At 43.0% G+C, this 15,496-nt stretch overlaps 1 protein-coding gene across 5 annotated transcripts in view; it reads left to right on the top strand.

Moving 5' to 3' along the window:
* The window catches only part of LOC122555745 (cytochrome c oxidase assembly protein COX18, mitochondrial), a 39,604-nt gene that overhangs the window by 11,141 nt on the left and 12,967 nt on the right, over window positions 1-15,496 (top strand). For 3 of the 5 annotated variants that reach the window (XM_043701819.2, XM_043701818.2, XM_043701823.2), the window contains exons 2-4: window positions 4,601-4,701; window positions 8,724-8,848; window positions 9,452-9,923. In XM_043701819.2, coding sequence (XP_043557754.2) covers window positions 8,805-8,848; window positions 9,452-9,923 — 516 coding nt within the window. In that variant the 5' untranslated portion in view covers window positions 4,601-4,701; window positions 8,724-8,804. Of the gene's footprint in view, window positions 1-17; window positions 197-4,199; window positions 4,702-8,723; window positions 8,849-9,451; window positions 9,924-15,496 lie in introns of those variants that run through there. The other 2 variants (XM_043701822.2, XM_087993842.1) reach the window with 2 other exon arrangements.

The raw sequence follows: 15,496 nt of genomic DNA, 5'->3' as shown, positions 1-15,496 counted from the left end.
AGTCTAAGGCCAGCAAGTCAAAGGGACACTGCCTCTGCCTGACTTGCACCGTAATCATGGATCTCCTTTTGTCAGGAGGCCTGCCACTGCAGTAGTTATCTACCCACCTTTCCCTGTAGCTCACGTCCCCCCAGATCTGGCAACAACCTTTCCCAAGCCTTTTATCTGAAACCGTTCTTCCTGACTTCACTGCTAAGTTAATTAAAATCTAAAGTTTGTGCTTCTGCTGGTCGGGCTGGCATCTAATAGCTATGCGTCGGGTGACATTATCCGTTTTATTCTGTGTTTGACCTGGTTAGGTGCATTAGTCAGGGGTAAACGTAGGGGAATTGGTCTTGGTGGGTTACTCTTTGCAGGGTCGGTTTTTGCCCGGTTCTACCTCCTTCCCAAGATCCACAAGCCTGACCACCCTGGCCGACCCATTGTCTCAGCAGGCTCCTGCCCCACTGAACTCATCTCTACCTACCTCGACACTGTCCTATCCCCCCTAGTCCAGGAACTCCCCACATACGTTCGAGACACCACCCACGCCCTCCACCTCCTCCAAGACATCCGTTTCCCCGGCCCCCAACACTTCATCTTCACCATGGATATCCAATCCCTCTACATCTCCATCCGCCATGACCAGGGCCTCCAGGCCCTCCGTTTTTTCCTCTCCAGACGTCCCCAACAGTACCCTTCCACCGACACACTCATTCGTTTGGCCGAACTGGTCCTCACCCTTAACAATTTCTCCTTTGAATCCTCCCACTTCCTCCAGACCAAAGGGGTAGCCATGGGCACACGTATGGGCCCCAGCTATGCCTGTCTCTTTGTTGGCTACGTAGAACAGTTGATTTTCCGTAATTACACCGGCACCACTCCCCATCTCTTCCTCCGCTACATTGATGACTGCATTGGCGCCACCTCGTGCTCCCACGAGGAGGTTGAGCAATTCATCAACTTCACCAACACATTCCACCCTGACCTTAAATTTACCTGGACCATCTCTGACACCTCCCTCCCCTTCCTGGACCTCTCCATCTCCATTAGTGACGACCGACTTGACACTGACATTTTTTACAAACCCACCGACTCCCACAGCTACCTGGATTACACCTCTTCCCATCCTATCTCTTGCAAAAATGCCATCCCGTATTCCCAATTCCTCCGCCTCCGCCGTATCTGCTCCCAGGAGGACCAGTTCCACCATAGAACATACCAGATGGCCTCCTTCTTTAGAGACCGCAATTTCCCTTTCCATGTGGTTAAAGATGCCCTCCAACGCATCTCGTCCACATCCTGCACCACCCCTCCAACCATAACAAGGACAAAACGCCCCTGGTGCTCACCTTCCACCCTACAAACCTCCGCATAAACCAAATCATCCACCGACATTTCCGCCACCTCCAAAAAGACCCCACCACCAGGGATATATTTCCCTCCCCACCCCTTTCCGCCTTCCGCAAAGACCGTTCCCTCCGTGACTACCTGGTCAGGTCCACACCCCTCTATGACCCACCCTCCCATCCTGGCACTTTCCCCTGCCACCGCAGGAACTGTAAAACCTGTGCCCACACCTCCTCCCTCACCTCTATCCAAGGCCCTAAAGGAGCCTTCCACATCCATCAAAGTTTTACCTGCACATCCACCAATATCATTTATTGTATCCGTTGCTCCCGATGCAGTCTCCTCTACATTGGGGAGACTGGGCGCCTCCTAGCAGAACGCTTTAGGGAACATCTCCGAGACACCCGCACCAATCAACCAAACCGCCCCGTGGCCCAACATTCCCCCTCCCACTCTGCCAAGGACATGGAGGTCTTGGGCCTCCTTCACCGCCGCTCCCTCACCACCAGGCGCCTGGAGGAAGAACGCCTCATCTTCCGCCTCAGAACACTTCAACCCCAGGGCATCAATGTGTTCTTCAACAGCTTCCTCATTTCCCCTTCCCCCACCTCATCCTAGTTTCAAACTTCCAGCTCCGCACTGTCCCCTTGACTTGTCGGACTTGTCCTACCTGCCTATCTCCTTTTCCACCTATCCACTCCACCCTCTCCTCCCTGACCCTCTCTGTCGCGCGCCTCTCTCTGTCGCGCGCCTCTCTCCCTCCGCCTCTCTCCCTTTTAAATCTTTCCTCTCTCAGCCTAAATCTATGCCCTCTAATTCTAGATTTCCTCACCTCAGGGAAAGACCCCTCATGATTTTATCCCTTCATCCCCTCCCCCACTCACCCATTGTACTCTATGCTACTTTCTCCCCACCCCCACCCTCCTCTAGCTTATCTCTCCACGCTTCAGGCTCTCTGCCTTTATTCCTGATGAAGGGCTTTGGCCGAAACGTCGATTTCGCTGCTCATTGGAAAATGCCTGAATTGCTGTGCTCTTCCAGCACCACTGATCCAGAATCTGGTTTCCAGCATCTGCAGTTATTGTTTTTACCTCGTAGATTTGTTGGGCCGAAGGGCCTGTTTTCACACTGTAGTGATTCTAGTATGCTCCTTCTAAGCTGCAAATCAGTGATTGTGGGAAAAGGGGCAAGCCTTTAACCTCCTCTAATATGCAACAGTTTAAATCATGGATGCTGTGGATCTCAGTTTATATTGAACTCAGCAGTGATCATTTCAATTAATCTACTGTCTTTACATTCTTTTACAGAAGTGAGTTTCAGTAGAGTCATAGAGATGTACGCCATGGAAACAGACCCTGAGGTCCAACTCATCCATGCTGACCAGATATCCTGAATTAATCCAGTCCCATTTGCCAGCACTTGGCCTATATCCCTCTAAACCGTAACTATTCATATACCCTTCCAGATGTGTTTTAAATATTGTAATTGTACCGGCCTCCATGACTACTTTGGTGGCTCATTCCATACATGTACCACCCTTTGTGTGAAAAAGTTGCACCTTAGGTCCCTTTTAAATCTTTCCTCTCTCAGCCTAAATCTATGCCCTCTAATTCGAGATTTCATCACCTCAGGGAAAGACCCCTCATGATTTTATAAATCTCTATAAGGTCTCCTCTCAGCCTCTGATGCTCCAGAGAAGCTATTTTGGCTTCTCCCTATAACCCTCCAACTCTAGCAACATCCTTGTAAATCTTTTTTGAACCTTTTTATCTGAAACCATTTTTTCTGATTTCACTCCTAAACAATTAAATTTTAAAGTTTATGCTTCTGTAGTTTGGGCTGATACTTAATAACTATATGTTGGATGACATTATCCATTTTATTCTAAGTTTGACTTGAAAGCTGCAACCAGTGCTTAGATTGACAGAAACACAAGGTCCATCTATTTTGCCTTGTCATCCTTAACACATTCTGAAGCAAAATGAGGCTGGACACAATTTTGCTGCTCAAAAGCAGTTACTTTAGCTCCAGTGAAAATGGGAAAGTATCTGTTATGGGTAATAGTGACCTTATGTCAGAATTGGTAAAGATGAAACATCGACTCTTGTTTTTTTGCCTGCATTCCACGAAAGCAGAGTCACAGGTAGATAGGATAGTGAAGAAGGCGCTTGGTATGCTTTCCTGTATTAGTCAGAGCATTGAGCGTAGGAGTTGGAAACATGTGGCTGTACAGGACATTGGTTAGGCCACTTTGAATTATTGTTGCCATTCTGTTCGCCTTCCTATTGGAAGGATGTTGTGAAACTTGAAAGGGTTCAGAAAAGGTTTACAAGGATGTTGCCAGGAGAGGCTGAATAGGCTGGGACTATCTTTCCTGGAGCGTCGGAGGCTGAGGGGTGACCTTATAGAAGTTTATAAAATCATGAGGGTCATGGATAGGGTCAATATACAAGATCTTTCCCCTGGGGTGGTGGAGTCCAGAACTAGAACGCATAGATTTAGGGTGAGAGGAGCAAGCTATAAAAAAAAGAGACCTAAGGGGCAACTGTTTCCACATGAAGGGTGGTGCGCGTGTGGAATGAGCTGCCAGAGGAAGTGGTGGAGGCTGGTTCTATTAAAACATATAAAAGGTATTGGATGGGTATATGAATAGGAAGAGTTTAGAGGGATATGGGCTAAGTACTGGCTAATGGTGCTAATTAGTTTAGTAATCCGGCGTGGACGAATTGGACCGAAGGGTGTTATCATGCTGCACATCTCTATGACTCTATGCTCCCTGGGCTGATATGTTCTTCCAGCATTTTTTGTGTGTATTTCATATTTCAGGTCTCTATTTGTAATTCTTTACTTTTTTATTTTATGTAGTCCAGGTTCGGTATTAGTATGTGTGATTTAACTGAAAACTAGAAAATATTTATCACTCAGTGCAAAGTGTAATTTTTCTGTTGAAGCCTACTTGCAGAGGCAGAAATAGTATGTGACTGCATTTGTACTACTTTCAGACTATATGTGTGAAATGATGTAATAATTTTTCCCATTAACAGTGATTGCTCTTACACAAAATATGACAGCAAGATCAGAGATTGTGTAAAGCTTTATTGATGCTAGTTTAAAGAAAAAAAATGGGTGATTGTTGAAGGCTTGTCCTTTTGGTTGCACCTCAACACGGTAGAATAGTGTACAGTACTCTGTTGAAAACTTTTATTGTGTAAAATTAGTGACACTTGCTGTGTGTAGATGTTACTAAACACTAACTTGTGCTAAAATGCAGGTCCTGGGAATCCTCAATTTTCACTTTGGACCCTATGAAGTCTCATGGTACCAGGCCACACATGGGCAAGGAAAGGTCCTGCTGGTAACCAACCCCCTGAGGTAGGAATCTGTTCTCCTCCATGTACATAGATCCCTGGAAATTGCTACCCAAGTTGATGGAGTGTGTTAGCTTTTAGTGATAGAGGGATTGAGTTTTGGAGCCATGAGGTCATGCTGCAGTTGTACGAAACTCTGGTGCGGCTGCACTAGGAGTATTGTGTACAGTTCTGATCACCGCATTATAGGAAGGATGTGGAAACTTTGGAAAGGGTTCAGAGGAGATTTACCAGGATGTTGCCTTGTGGGGAGGGAAGGTCTTATGAGGAAAGGCTGAAGGACTTGAAGCTGTTTTCATTGGAGAGAAGGAGGTTGAGAGGTGACTTAATTGAGATATATAAGATAATCAGAAGGTTAGATAGGGTGGACAGTGAGAGCCTTTTTCCTCGGATGGTGATGGCTAGCGTAAGGGGACATAGCTATAAATTGAGGGGTGATAGATCCAGGACAGATGTCAGACGTAGTTTCTTTACTCACAGTAGTAGAGGCTGGAATGCAGTCCCGACAACAGTAGCAGACCCGCCAATTTTAAGGGCATTTAAATGGTAATTGAATAGACATATGGTGAAAATGGAATAGTGTAGGGCAGATAGGCTTCAGATTGGTTTCACAGGTCGAGGCAACATTGGGACCTGAAGGGCCTCTACTGCACTGTACTGTTCTATGTTGAAGACCATTTGTAGGACACGTTGAAGGTGGTATCGACACAACATGCTGTTGAGGGTGAGCTTCAGTGTTCATTGTTAAGAGTGGCTTGTTGGCACCACTACCAGCCAAGCTGGCCTAATCCTAAAGGACATAGCTCTGGGCTAGGTCTGCAGTAGTTGGAAGGGAACCAGCTAGGGTGAGGAACACACTTGACTTCATTCTTGCAGTCTGCTTGTGGCAGATATATCTGTATGTGCCCATTATCAGTAGTAGTGAGCACTGCACAGTCAAAATACCCCCATGCTGTTCCTCTGTCCAACAGCATCACCTCTCCCCTCCCCCCCCCCCCGCCAAGTCCTTACCTTTAACACTAAACTAAGTATGAGCCCTGGTTCAATGAAGAGTGCAGAAGGACAAGCTAGGACCGTTATCAGATATACTTTATGATGTGGAGGTGCCGTCTTGGACTTGGGTGGACAAGATCAGAAATCTCACAACGCCAGGTCAACAGGTTTATTTGAAATGAGGAAGTGAGGACTGCAGATGCTGGAGAGTTAGTTGAAAAGTGTAGTGCTGGAAAAGCACAGCAGGTCAGGCAGCATCCAAGGAGCGGGAGAGTTGACGTTTTGGGCAAAGCCTTTTACCACATTCCTGATGAAGGGCTTGTGCCTGAAATGCCAACTCTCCTCCTCCTTGAATGCTGCCTGACCTGTTGTGCTTTTCCAGCACTACACTTTTCGACTCAGGTTTATCTGAAATCACAAGCTTTCACAGCGCTTGTGATTTCAAATAACCCTGTAGGACTATACTTGTTGTGATGTGATTTCTTACCAATCATACTTTAAAAAGAGCTGTCAGCATAGCTACTACACAGGATGACTTGCATGCCAAGCAGTGAGTAATAGATGCACCTAAGGAGTGCCACGATGAATGGCAGTCCTGCCACATCCAATCATAAGGACAGTGAAATGGCTCACTAGAGGAGAAGGTTCCCCAAATATCCCCAGTCTTAATCATTGGAGAGCTCAGTACATCAGTGCAAAAGATTGATGTGTTTGCCTCCATCCTCAACCAGAAGGTCCAAGCAGGTGATCCATATTGGCTGCCTCCTGAGCATCACATGCTAGGGCTTCTACTCATTTGATTCTTTCTGCATGATATTGAAAAACTCTTGAAGGTACTGATATTACATAGGCTTTTGTCCCCAGCAACATCCTGGGAATTCTACTAAAGAATTATGCTCCTGAGCCATCTAAACAAGAGCCAAGTGGTTCCAATATGGTTACCACATTGGCAGCCCCTCAGTAAAGCGGAAGTTGCCCAGGTATATCCTGTCCATGAAAAACAAGATAAATCCAAACCAGGCAATTACAGCCCCTTCAGTCTACTCTCATTCATCAGTAAAGTGAAGAAAGTTGATGTTGACCATGCTATCAAGCAGCACTTGCTCAACAGTGACCTGTTAACTGATGCTTAGTTGGTGTTCCACCAGCACCACTCAGTTCATAATCTGATTGGTTCAAATCAGGTACGCAAGTAATTATAGACCAGTGAGCCTTACTTCTGTTGTAGGAAAGGTTTTGGAAAGGATTATAAGAGGTAAGATTTCTAATCATCTAGCAAGCAACAATTTGATTTCTCATAGTCAACATGGTTTTGTCAAGGGCAGGTCGTGTCTCACAAACCTCATTGAGGCTTTTGAGAAGGTGACCAAGCATTTGGATGAGGGTAGGGCAGTTGACGTGGTATACACGGACTTCAGTAAAGCCTTTAATAAGGTTCCACATGGTAGGCTGTTGGAAAAAATGCAGAGGCATGGAATTGAGGGTGATTTAGCAGTTTGGATTAGAAACTGGCTTTCTGAAAGAAGGCAGTAAGTGGTGGTTGATGGAAAATATTCAGCCTGGAGTCCGGTTACTTGTGGTGTGCCACAAGGATCTGTTTTGGGACAACTGCGTTTTGTCATTTTTATAAATAACTTAGATGCAAGCATAGGTGGATGGATTAGTAAATTTGCAGATGACACTAAAGTCGATGGAGGAGTGGACAGTTTGGAAGAATGTTACAGGTTGCAGGGGGATTTGGATAAACTGCAGAATTGGGCTGAGAGGTGGCAAATAGAGTTCAATGCAGCTAAATGTGAGGTGATGCACTTTGGGAAGAATAACAGGAAGGCAGAGTACTGGGTCAATGGAAAGATTCTTGGTAGTGTGGACGTGCAGAGGGTTGGAGTCCATTTACATAGATCCTTGAAAATTGCCACCCAGGTTGATAGTGCTGTTAAGAAGGCATACGGTGTGTTAAGTTTCATTGGCAGAGGGATTAAGTTCCAGAGCCGCAACATCATGCTGCAATTATACAAAATGCCAGTGCGGCCACACTTGGAATATTGTGTACAGTTCTGGTCGCCATATTTTGGGAAGGACGTGGAAGCATTGGAAAAGATGCAGAGGAGATTTACCAGGAGTTGCCTGGTCTGGAGGGAAGGTCTTATAAGGAAAGGCTGAGAGACTTAGGTCTGTTCTCATTGGAAAGAAGACGGCTAAGAGGGGATTTGATAGAGACTACAAGATGATCAGTGAAAGTCTTTTTCCTAGGATGATGACGTCAGCTTGTACGAGGGGGCATAACTATAAATTGAAGGGTGTTAGATTTAAGACAGATGTGTCAGAGGCAGGTTCTTTATGCAGAGAGTGGTGAGGGCGTGGAATATCCTACCTGTTCATGTAGTCAACTCAACCACATTAGGGAGATTTAAATGATTCTTAGATAAGCACATCATCTTCCATTTTCACTCCCTTCACCACCAACACATAGTGGTAGCAGTTTATAAGATCTGCAACAACTCAGCAAAGCTCCATAGATAGAATATTTCCAGCCCACAACTTCTCTCACCTCTAAGGACAAGGACAGCAGACCCCCAGGAGCACCACCTCCAAGTTCCCCTCCACACTGCACACTATCTTGACTTGGAACTTTATCCTCTGTCCCTCACTGTTGCTGGGTCAAAAATCACAGAACTCCCTAGCAGCACTTTGAGTGCCATTTCAAGAAAGCAGCTCACAAACACATTCTAAAGTGTAATTAGGAATGGGATACAGATGATGACCTAGCTAATGACCCCCTCATCCTACTAAGTAATTGCAAAAACACTGTACAAAGAAAGCCACCATGCTGGATTGTGCAGGCATTTGTAAATCAATAGTCATTCAGATGTGCAATGGGCAGTTGTTTTAGAAGTGTCAGGGCGTTTAAGAATCTCCTATCACCTCGATATAGAAGATCCAATGCCATGTTTCACTAAATTAGTGTTTAATATAAAGCAAATGTAAGTTGTAAATTAATAATCTAATGTATTTTTGTTGTTTTAATAATAGACACATTCTGGTGCCTCACCTTTTTGAAATTTGTTCACTGGCCCCCTGACTGACAAAAAAGATTGAAATGTGGATCTTCACATGAAAAGGTTGGACACTCCGAAGAAGAGGAAAGAAACTTTATGGTAATTGTTCTGGAAGCATGCGATAGGAAACTGTAATGGGAATTTTTAAACTATAAAAAATATATCATGTTTGCCAAATGTCCATTTTTACTTCTCCACTTTTAAGATATTTCTTAAAATATATCTGACCAAGCTTGCCTGTAGTAATGTGGTTGTCTTTGACTTGGTATCACGTTTTGTTACTGATTATGTTTCTGTGATATGTTTTGAAGTTTTTTACATGAATGTATAAATGAATTGTTGACATTCTGGCCAGTATTTAATGGAGATATTGGGAATTGTGCACTAATTTTTGATTTAAAGACATCAATTAGCAGTATTGCTAGAAGCATATCCACAGGCCTCCCTGCTTCAGACTTAGCAGGGGTAAAGGTAGGAGGGTGGCAGGATCACACTAGATTCTCACTTGATTAAATGCCTCTCTGCCCCACCAAGCCCATCAATGGGAATGACATGAAATCCCATCTATCATTGATTGGTATAAGTTTAGAAATGCATGTCTTCACATAGTTGTTCCTTGACCAAGCTGCTGAGTGTAAGATTGAAATATGAGCCCCTTCCAAACAAAAAAAGTGTAACCTTTCTTTGGTTCTGTCTTTTCAGGTTCCCCAAAATGTTGTGGTACCAGTCCTTGAAACTGGTGAAAACACTGGCATTGACGCATGGTGGCATGTGTGTGTGGACGCGATGTGCATGGGAGAGAGCTCGAGGATTATCTTATTCAGCTGCTAATGGTATCATTGGAAAAGACCAAAGAATAGGCTGTAACAGGCAATTCTCCTCATTGTCAAAATCATTTGAGGGTAATGGTGTGTTTCAAAGTCCCATAGTTTCTCACAGAAGGACACTGTCATTATCTTCATGTGTGCCTGCATCAGCAGTTTCAACTCCTCAACCTGGCTGGTACGAAAGCTTTGCAGACTCGGTACCTGTTCAACTAACACAGGACCTCCTGACTAATGTGCAGCAAGTCACAGGACTACCATGGTGGGCAAGCATAATTTGTACCACACTGGCATTACGAGCAACTGTGACATTCCCACTAGCTATTTACCAGATGTACATTATTGCCAAGGTGAGTGGGGAAAACATCATTCCTTCTCAGTCAGTCAGGCATCATTGGTAACTTCAAAACTGATTGATCTTGATATTGTACTTGGCACTGGATGATTGCGTACAGAGATCCAGTGGATGAGTAAATAAATACTGCTAGGCTTAACTGTAACCTTGTGCTTCAGAAGTAAAATCCCTAGTTTTCTTTCCTTACAATCTAATTCATGAAGGAGCTAACTATTTCATTAAAGTAACCATTATCCTCATGAATGATGTTGTAACATCCTGCCACTATAAATAGATAAAAACCAAAAGAACTGTACACGTAAATCGGAAATGAAAAGAGAAATTGCTGGAAAAGCTCAGCAGGCTGACAGCATCAGTGAGAAAAATGAGAGTTAACATTTTGGGTTAAGTGGCTCTTCCCCTCAGAAATATTATTAGATGTTACCTGATGTTCTGGCATGTACTGTATGTGACTTTCTGACCATTTAAGTAATGTCTGCAGTGCAAACCTGCATTTTCAATGTGAACTCCTTGCAGATGGAGCACCCACCTGCACTCTTTTGTTGAAAAACAACTTTTTAATGTTAAATTGAGGCAGTGGTATCTGAATCTCTCCTAATCTGAGCTTCACTTTCCATTAGAGTAGACCAATGGCATTCAGCTATATAAACTCCTTGATTTTTTTCAGCTACTAAAGCTACTTACAGAAGTCTTACCATTCCCATATCATGCATTAATTTCCCTGATGTTAATCTACCTTGTGGATTTAGTCATGTCTACCAGCCAGCATCCAGTGTTACCAACTTTTCCTATTGTAATTTTTAAAAAATTGGTCTACCTCACTCAGAATTAACAATTATTGCTGATCACAGCCTTGAGTTGTTTGGCCATATTGAGCTAGTGCAGCCTGTATGGTGTAGGTACATTCAGTGCTGATAGGGCAGGAATTCTAGGACTTTGCGCAGAGATGATTAAAGAATAGTAATATCCTCCTGACGAGGAAATATACGTGATTAGGGAGGGACCTTCAAGTGACAATGGGCCCAAAGCCAAACCATTTTCTAGGTGCTGATGTCGTGGGTTTGAAAGGTATTATCATGAAGAACATTAACAAGTTGCTACAAATTTAACATAAGACAATAACTACATTATCAGTGACAGGATTAACTGTGCTTTGTCCTGGATGTGAGCTTGAACGTTGCTGGAGCTGGACTCATCAAGGCAAATAACGCAAATTGCATCACACTCCTGACTTGCACCTCACAGATGATGAAGATTTTACTGAGTAAGGAGATGAACCATTTGCCATAGAATTGGTATTTCTACTGCACACACTGGGATAAGATGTCTGCACTGTCAACATCATTCCTGTGTCTTTGAACTGCAAGTCAGTGATCCCTGATCTCTGTGATCATGGTGTGGATAATCCGGTGTTTGTTCTTGATTTCTGTTCTCTTAATGATAACAGAAGTGTCATCCACGTATCTGATCCAGAGTTTGGGTTGGATTTGTGGGAGGGCTGCTTGTTCCAGTCTTTGCATCACTGCTTCTGCTATGAGCCCAGTGATGGGTAAGCCCACAGGTGTTCTGTTGATTGATTGATTGTGAATGTGAAATGTGTCGTCAAGCACAGGTCTAGTAATTTGAGTATGGGCTCCTTGTTAGATTCGCCATAGTGTTGTCTGTTCTGCCTGTCCAGGAGGTTGGCAACTGTCTGTCTGGCTAGAGTTTTGTCAATTGAAGTGAACAGTGCTAATACATCAAATGAGACCATTGCTTCATCCTTGTCCATGTTTATGTTCTTGATGTTGTCAAGGAATTCCTTTGATGAATGGAGTGTTTGAATAAGTTAAATCAGAATTAAATCCACTCTATCTGAATGCACGTTGCTTTTACTATAAGGAAGGCTAACTGATGGTACACACAGAACTAAATGGGTATGATATAATTGCCATTGTAGAGATGTGCCATTCGGAATTGAATGTTTAAGGCTATTTGACAGTTAGAAAGGGAATGGAAATGGGGTTGAACTAATAAAATGGATTAATCAGGAATATTAGTGAGAGACAATATTGCATCTAAAGAACAAGATGTAGAATTTGTTTAGGTGGAGTTAAGAAACTGCAAGAGCATCATAGCATGGTAGGAATAGTTTATAGATCACCAGTATGAGTAATAATTTAGGGCAAATGCCTGGGAGCCGATCATCGCGTGCCCCAGAGCGTTGAAAGATGTGGCTAATAAAAACAAAAGTTGATGTATTGCCAATTATTTTTCAAAATTCCATAGATTCTGAGATGGTGCCTACAGATTGGCAGAATGTAAATGTAACCCACTGATTAAGAAAATAGAGAAATAAATGGGGAATTACAGATTAATCCGACATTGGTGATAGGGAAAATACTGGAATTGATTATAAAGGACATGATAGCGGGACAGTTCAAAAATAATCGAAAATAATGATATGATTAGGCAGAGGCAGAATGGATTGATGATGATCATTTTTGGCAAACCTGCTGGAGGATTTTGGAGGATATTACTAGAGAATGGATAGGGGGTACTAATTGGATCTGGTGTATTTTCAGAAGGCTTTCAATATGTACCAACACAGAAGGTTAGTAACTAAGTATAAATGGCAAAAGTGAGGACTGTAGATGCAGGAAATCAGAGTCTAGATTAGAGTGGTGCTGGAAAAGCACAGCAGGTCAGGCAGCATCCGAAGAACAGGAAAATCGACGTTTCGGGCAAAAGCCTTTCATCAGGAATGAAGGCAGGGAACCTCCGGGGTGGAGAGATAAATGGGAGGGGTGTGGGGATGGGGAGAAGGTGGCCAAGAGTACAGTGGGTGGATGGAAGTGGGATGAAGGTGATAGGTCAGAGAGGAGGGTGGAGCGACTAGGTGGGAATGAAGATTGGCAGGCAGGACAGAATAAGTATAAGTGAGCCATTGTCACTAGGGCTGGGTAGTAAATGCTGGCCAACCATTGACACCGACATCCGTGAGAGAATAAACAATAATTGTCTGTTTGGCAGGCTGTGACTAGTGGTGTCCCTCAAGGGCCAGTGCTGGAGCCCCAGTTGCTCGTTATCTATATCAATGATTTGGAAGTGGGAACCAAATGTAACATTTCCAAGTTTGTGAATGAGCTTTAGGTCGAAGATATAAAGGAGTTGAAAGAGGATTTGGGCAGGCTGAATGTGCATGCATGTACGTGATAGATGAATTTAATGTGGATTATATACTTAACTGTTAAGAGATTGGGAAGTGTTGGTATCCAAAGGGACATAGATACTTTGTTTGTAAGTCACTGAAAGTTAACATGAAGATGCAGCAAGCGATTAGAATGGTAAAGGATATTTGCCTTTATTGGAATAAGATTTGAGTACCAAAATAAAAATGTCTTGCAACGATTGTTTAGACACTTAGTGAGACTGTACCTGGAGTAGTGTGTGCAATGGAGGTTCACCAGTCTGATTACTGGGATGAGATGAGGTTGAGATGACCAGAGCTGCACACTCAGGCATTTAGAAGAGGTGATCTCCGTGAAGCTTACAATATTTTTAGAGTTCACCAGGGTGGATATAGAAAAGCTGTTTTCCCTGATTGGGGTTTCTAATACCAGGAAACAGGTTCTCAGATTAAGGGGCAGGCTAATTAAGGCTGAGGTTAAAGTGGAACTTCCTTACTTGAACATTATTGAATCTTTTGAATTCTCTACTCTGTAGGGCTGAGAAAGTTGAGTCATTGAATAAATTCAATACCGAGATTGGTAGGTTACTGGATACCAATGACATCAAGTGAAATGGAGATGGTATGGGGAAATGGCTTTGCGATAAATGATTACCATGATCTAAAATGGAAGAGGGGCTGAGAGGCTGAATGACCTGTTCTTTCTCCTATTTTTCTCTGACTGACAAGCAGAGGAAGTTGAATTCTCTTCTGTTGGAGAATGGTCCATACTGATGAGGTACAAATGTTACTTGCCGTTCACCAGTGTGGTCCAGATCTTTGGTAATGGATATAATGGAGTTGCTTGATTCCCTTATTCTGTGTAGGTGTGTGATGGTTTTGGGTTACACTGATATATCCTTTAGGCATTTAAACAAAACAATGCTTAAAAATGCAAACTGTAAATCAGCCAACCTGAAGCGGAATGTTCATGAGAAGTAGAGACGTTTTGGGGTTCAGTTGTCTCACCCCAGAGTCAAGTATCTTATCTGTGTCATCTTTATTCCGGTTAAACATTGAGAAAGCTGAAGCTCTTGCCTCAGACCATGCCATAAATTCTGTAACAAGTGCCACTCGTTTCTTCTGGCTGAACCAGACTGAAAGTAGCCTCTGCATACGATTTGACCTCATGTTAAGTTCCAGTTCCCAGGGCTTTCCGTCACATACTACCTGGTACCTCAGTAACATCTGTCATCTCCAGACTAGCCTCAAGCCTCTCCTGTCACTCTTATCCATGCTTTTACCATTCTCAGATCCGTTGTTTCATTATTATCCTGGATAACCTTCTATATCCTGTAGATTTCAACTCATCCAAATTTCTGTTACCTATAGCCTATCTTACCCAAGATTTCTGTTTCCCCATTCCACTCGTTTAGTGATTCCTAGTAACCAGAAGTACCAGAAGCTGACAACATGTTTGAGAATGTTCTTACAAATAGACAATATGGAGGAAATAGTGGCTAGTCAAATGTAGGCAACTGGGAATTCAAGAAGTGGTGCCAGGAGAGAAAATGTTGCTGGAGATGCTTTTTGTTATTGTATGTTTGGTTATAACTTAAATTCAAATCCCAATATTTCTTTGCTTAAGACATTAACCATTAAGACAACAGATGACAATCTGGTGAGGTAACTCAAGAAACTTTACCTACATTAGAACGTACTACTTATCATGGCAGGGCAGCAGTTTTCTGTTTGTATGACAGTTTTTGCTTTCCAGTACAGCTTAGGTCACAAGGTTGACCACTTGATGTCAGTTATCTCTCTGACATCTCTGGGGTCTTCTGTTTCCAAATAATTGGCACGTTCTTCTAACTTCAGTCTCAAACACAGTGTATGTCTTAGTACTTGAAAGCTGCTGCTTATTAACCCATTCTCTCAACCTACAGCACGATCAATTATCTGCATTCTGTGTTTTCAAGATGAGGCGAGGCTCATTCAAGGTCTTCTTGATCAATTTCTAATTGGCTCTTAGTGGCTGTATACATTAAATGATATCAGATAGCCATGTGCTGTCATCTTTATTATGGTCTGTTGGATTTATTTTTATGACTAGATAAGAGGCTATTTTATGATATCTTCTTTCTCAGTTTGTTTAGGGTAGGGAGATAAATTCTCTAAGGCTCATATGATTGCTATTCCTGAGCTCATCATTTCAATTTTAACCTAACTGATAGAAGCCCCACATCAGAGACCAGCTGCTTGGTACTATTTTTTTCCTTGCTACAATTGTGGTTATTTGGAATGAATTTATTTTTTAAGTCAAAGAATATCATGTAAGAATTGCTTGTAACTTCAAACCATATGATAGTAATACAGAAGATGACAATTTTATTATGAACAAATAATTGTAATGTGTATGA

The sequence above is a fragment of the Chiloscyllium plagiosum genome, unplaced genomic scaffold, assembly GCF_037043375.1.
Source record: "Chiloscyllium plagiosum isolate Xiang-an unplaced genomic scaffold, Cpla_swu_hap1 HiC_scaffold_13, whole genome shotgun sequence".
Classification (NCBI taxonomy): Eukaryota; Metazoa; Chordata; class Chondrichthyes; order Orectolobiformes; family Hemiscylliidae; genus Chiloscyllium; species Chiloscyllium plagiosum.
Note: the sequence above shows the minus strand (reverse complement) of the source record. Positions and strands in the feature narration are given on the sequence as shown.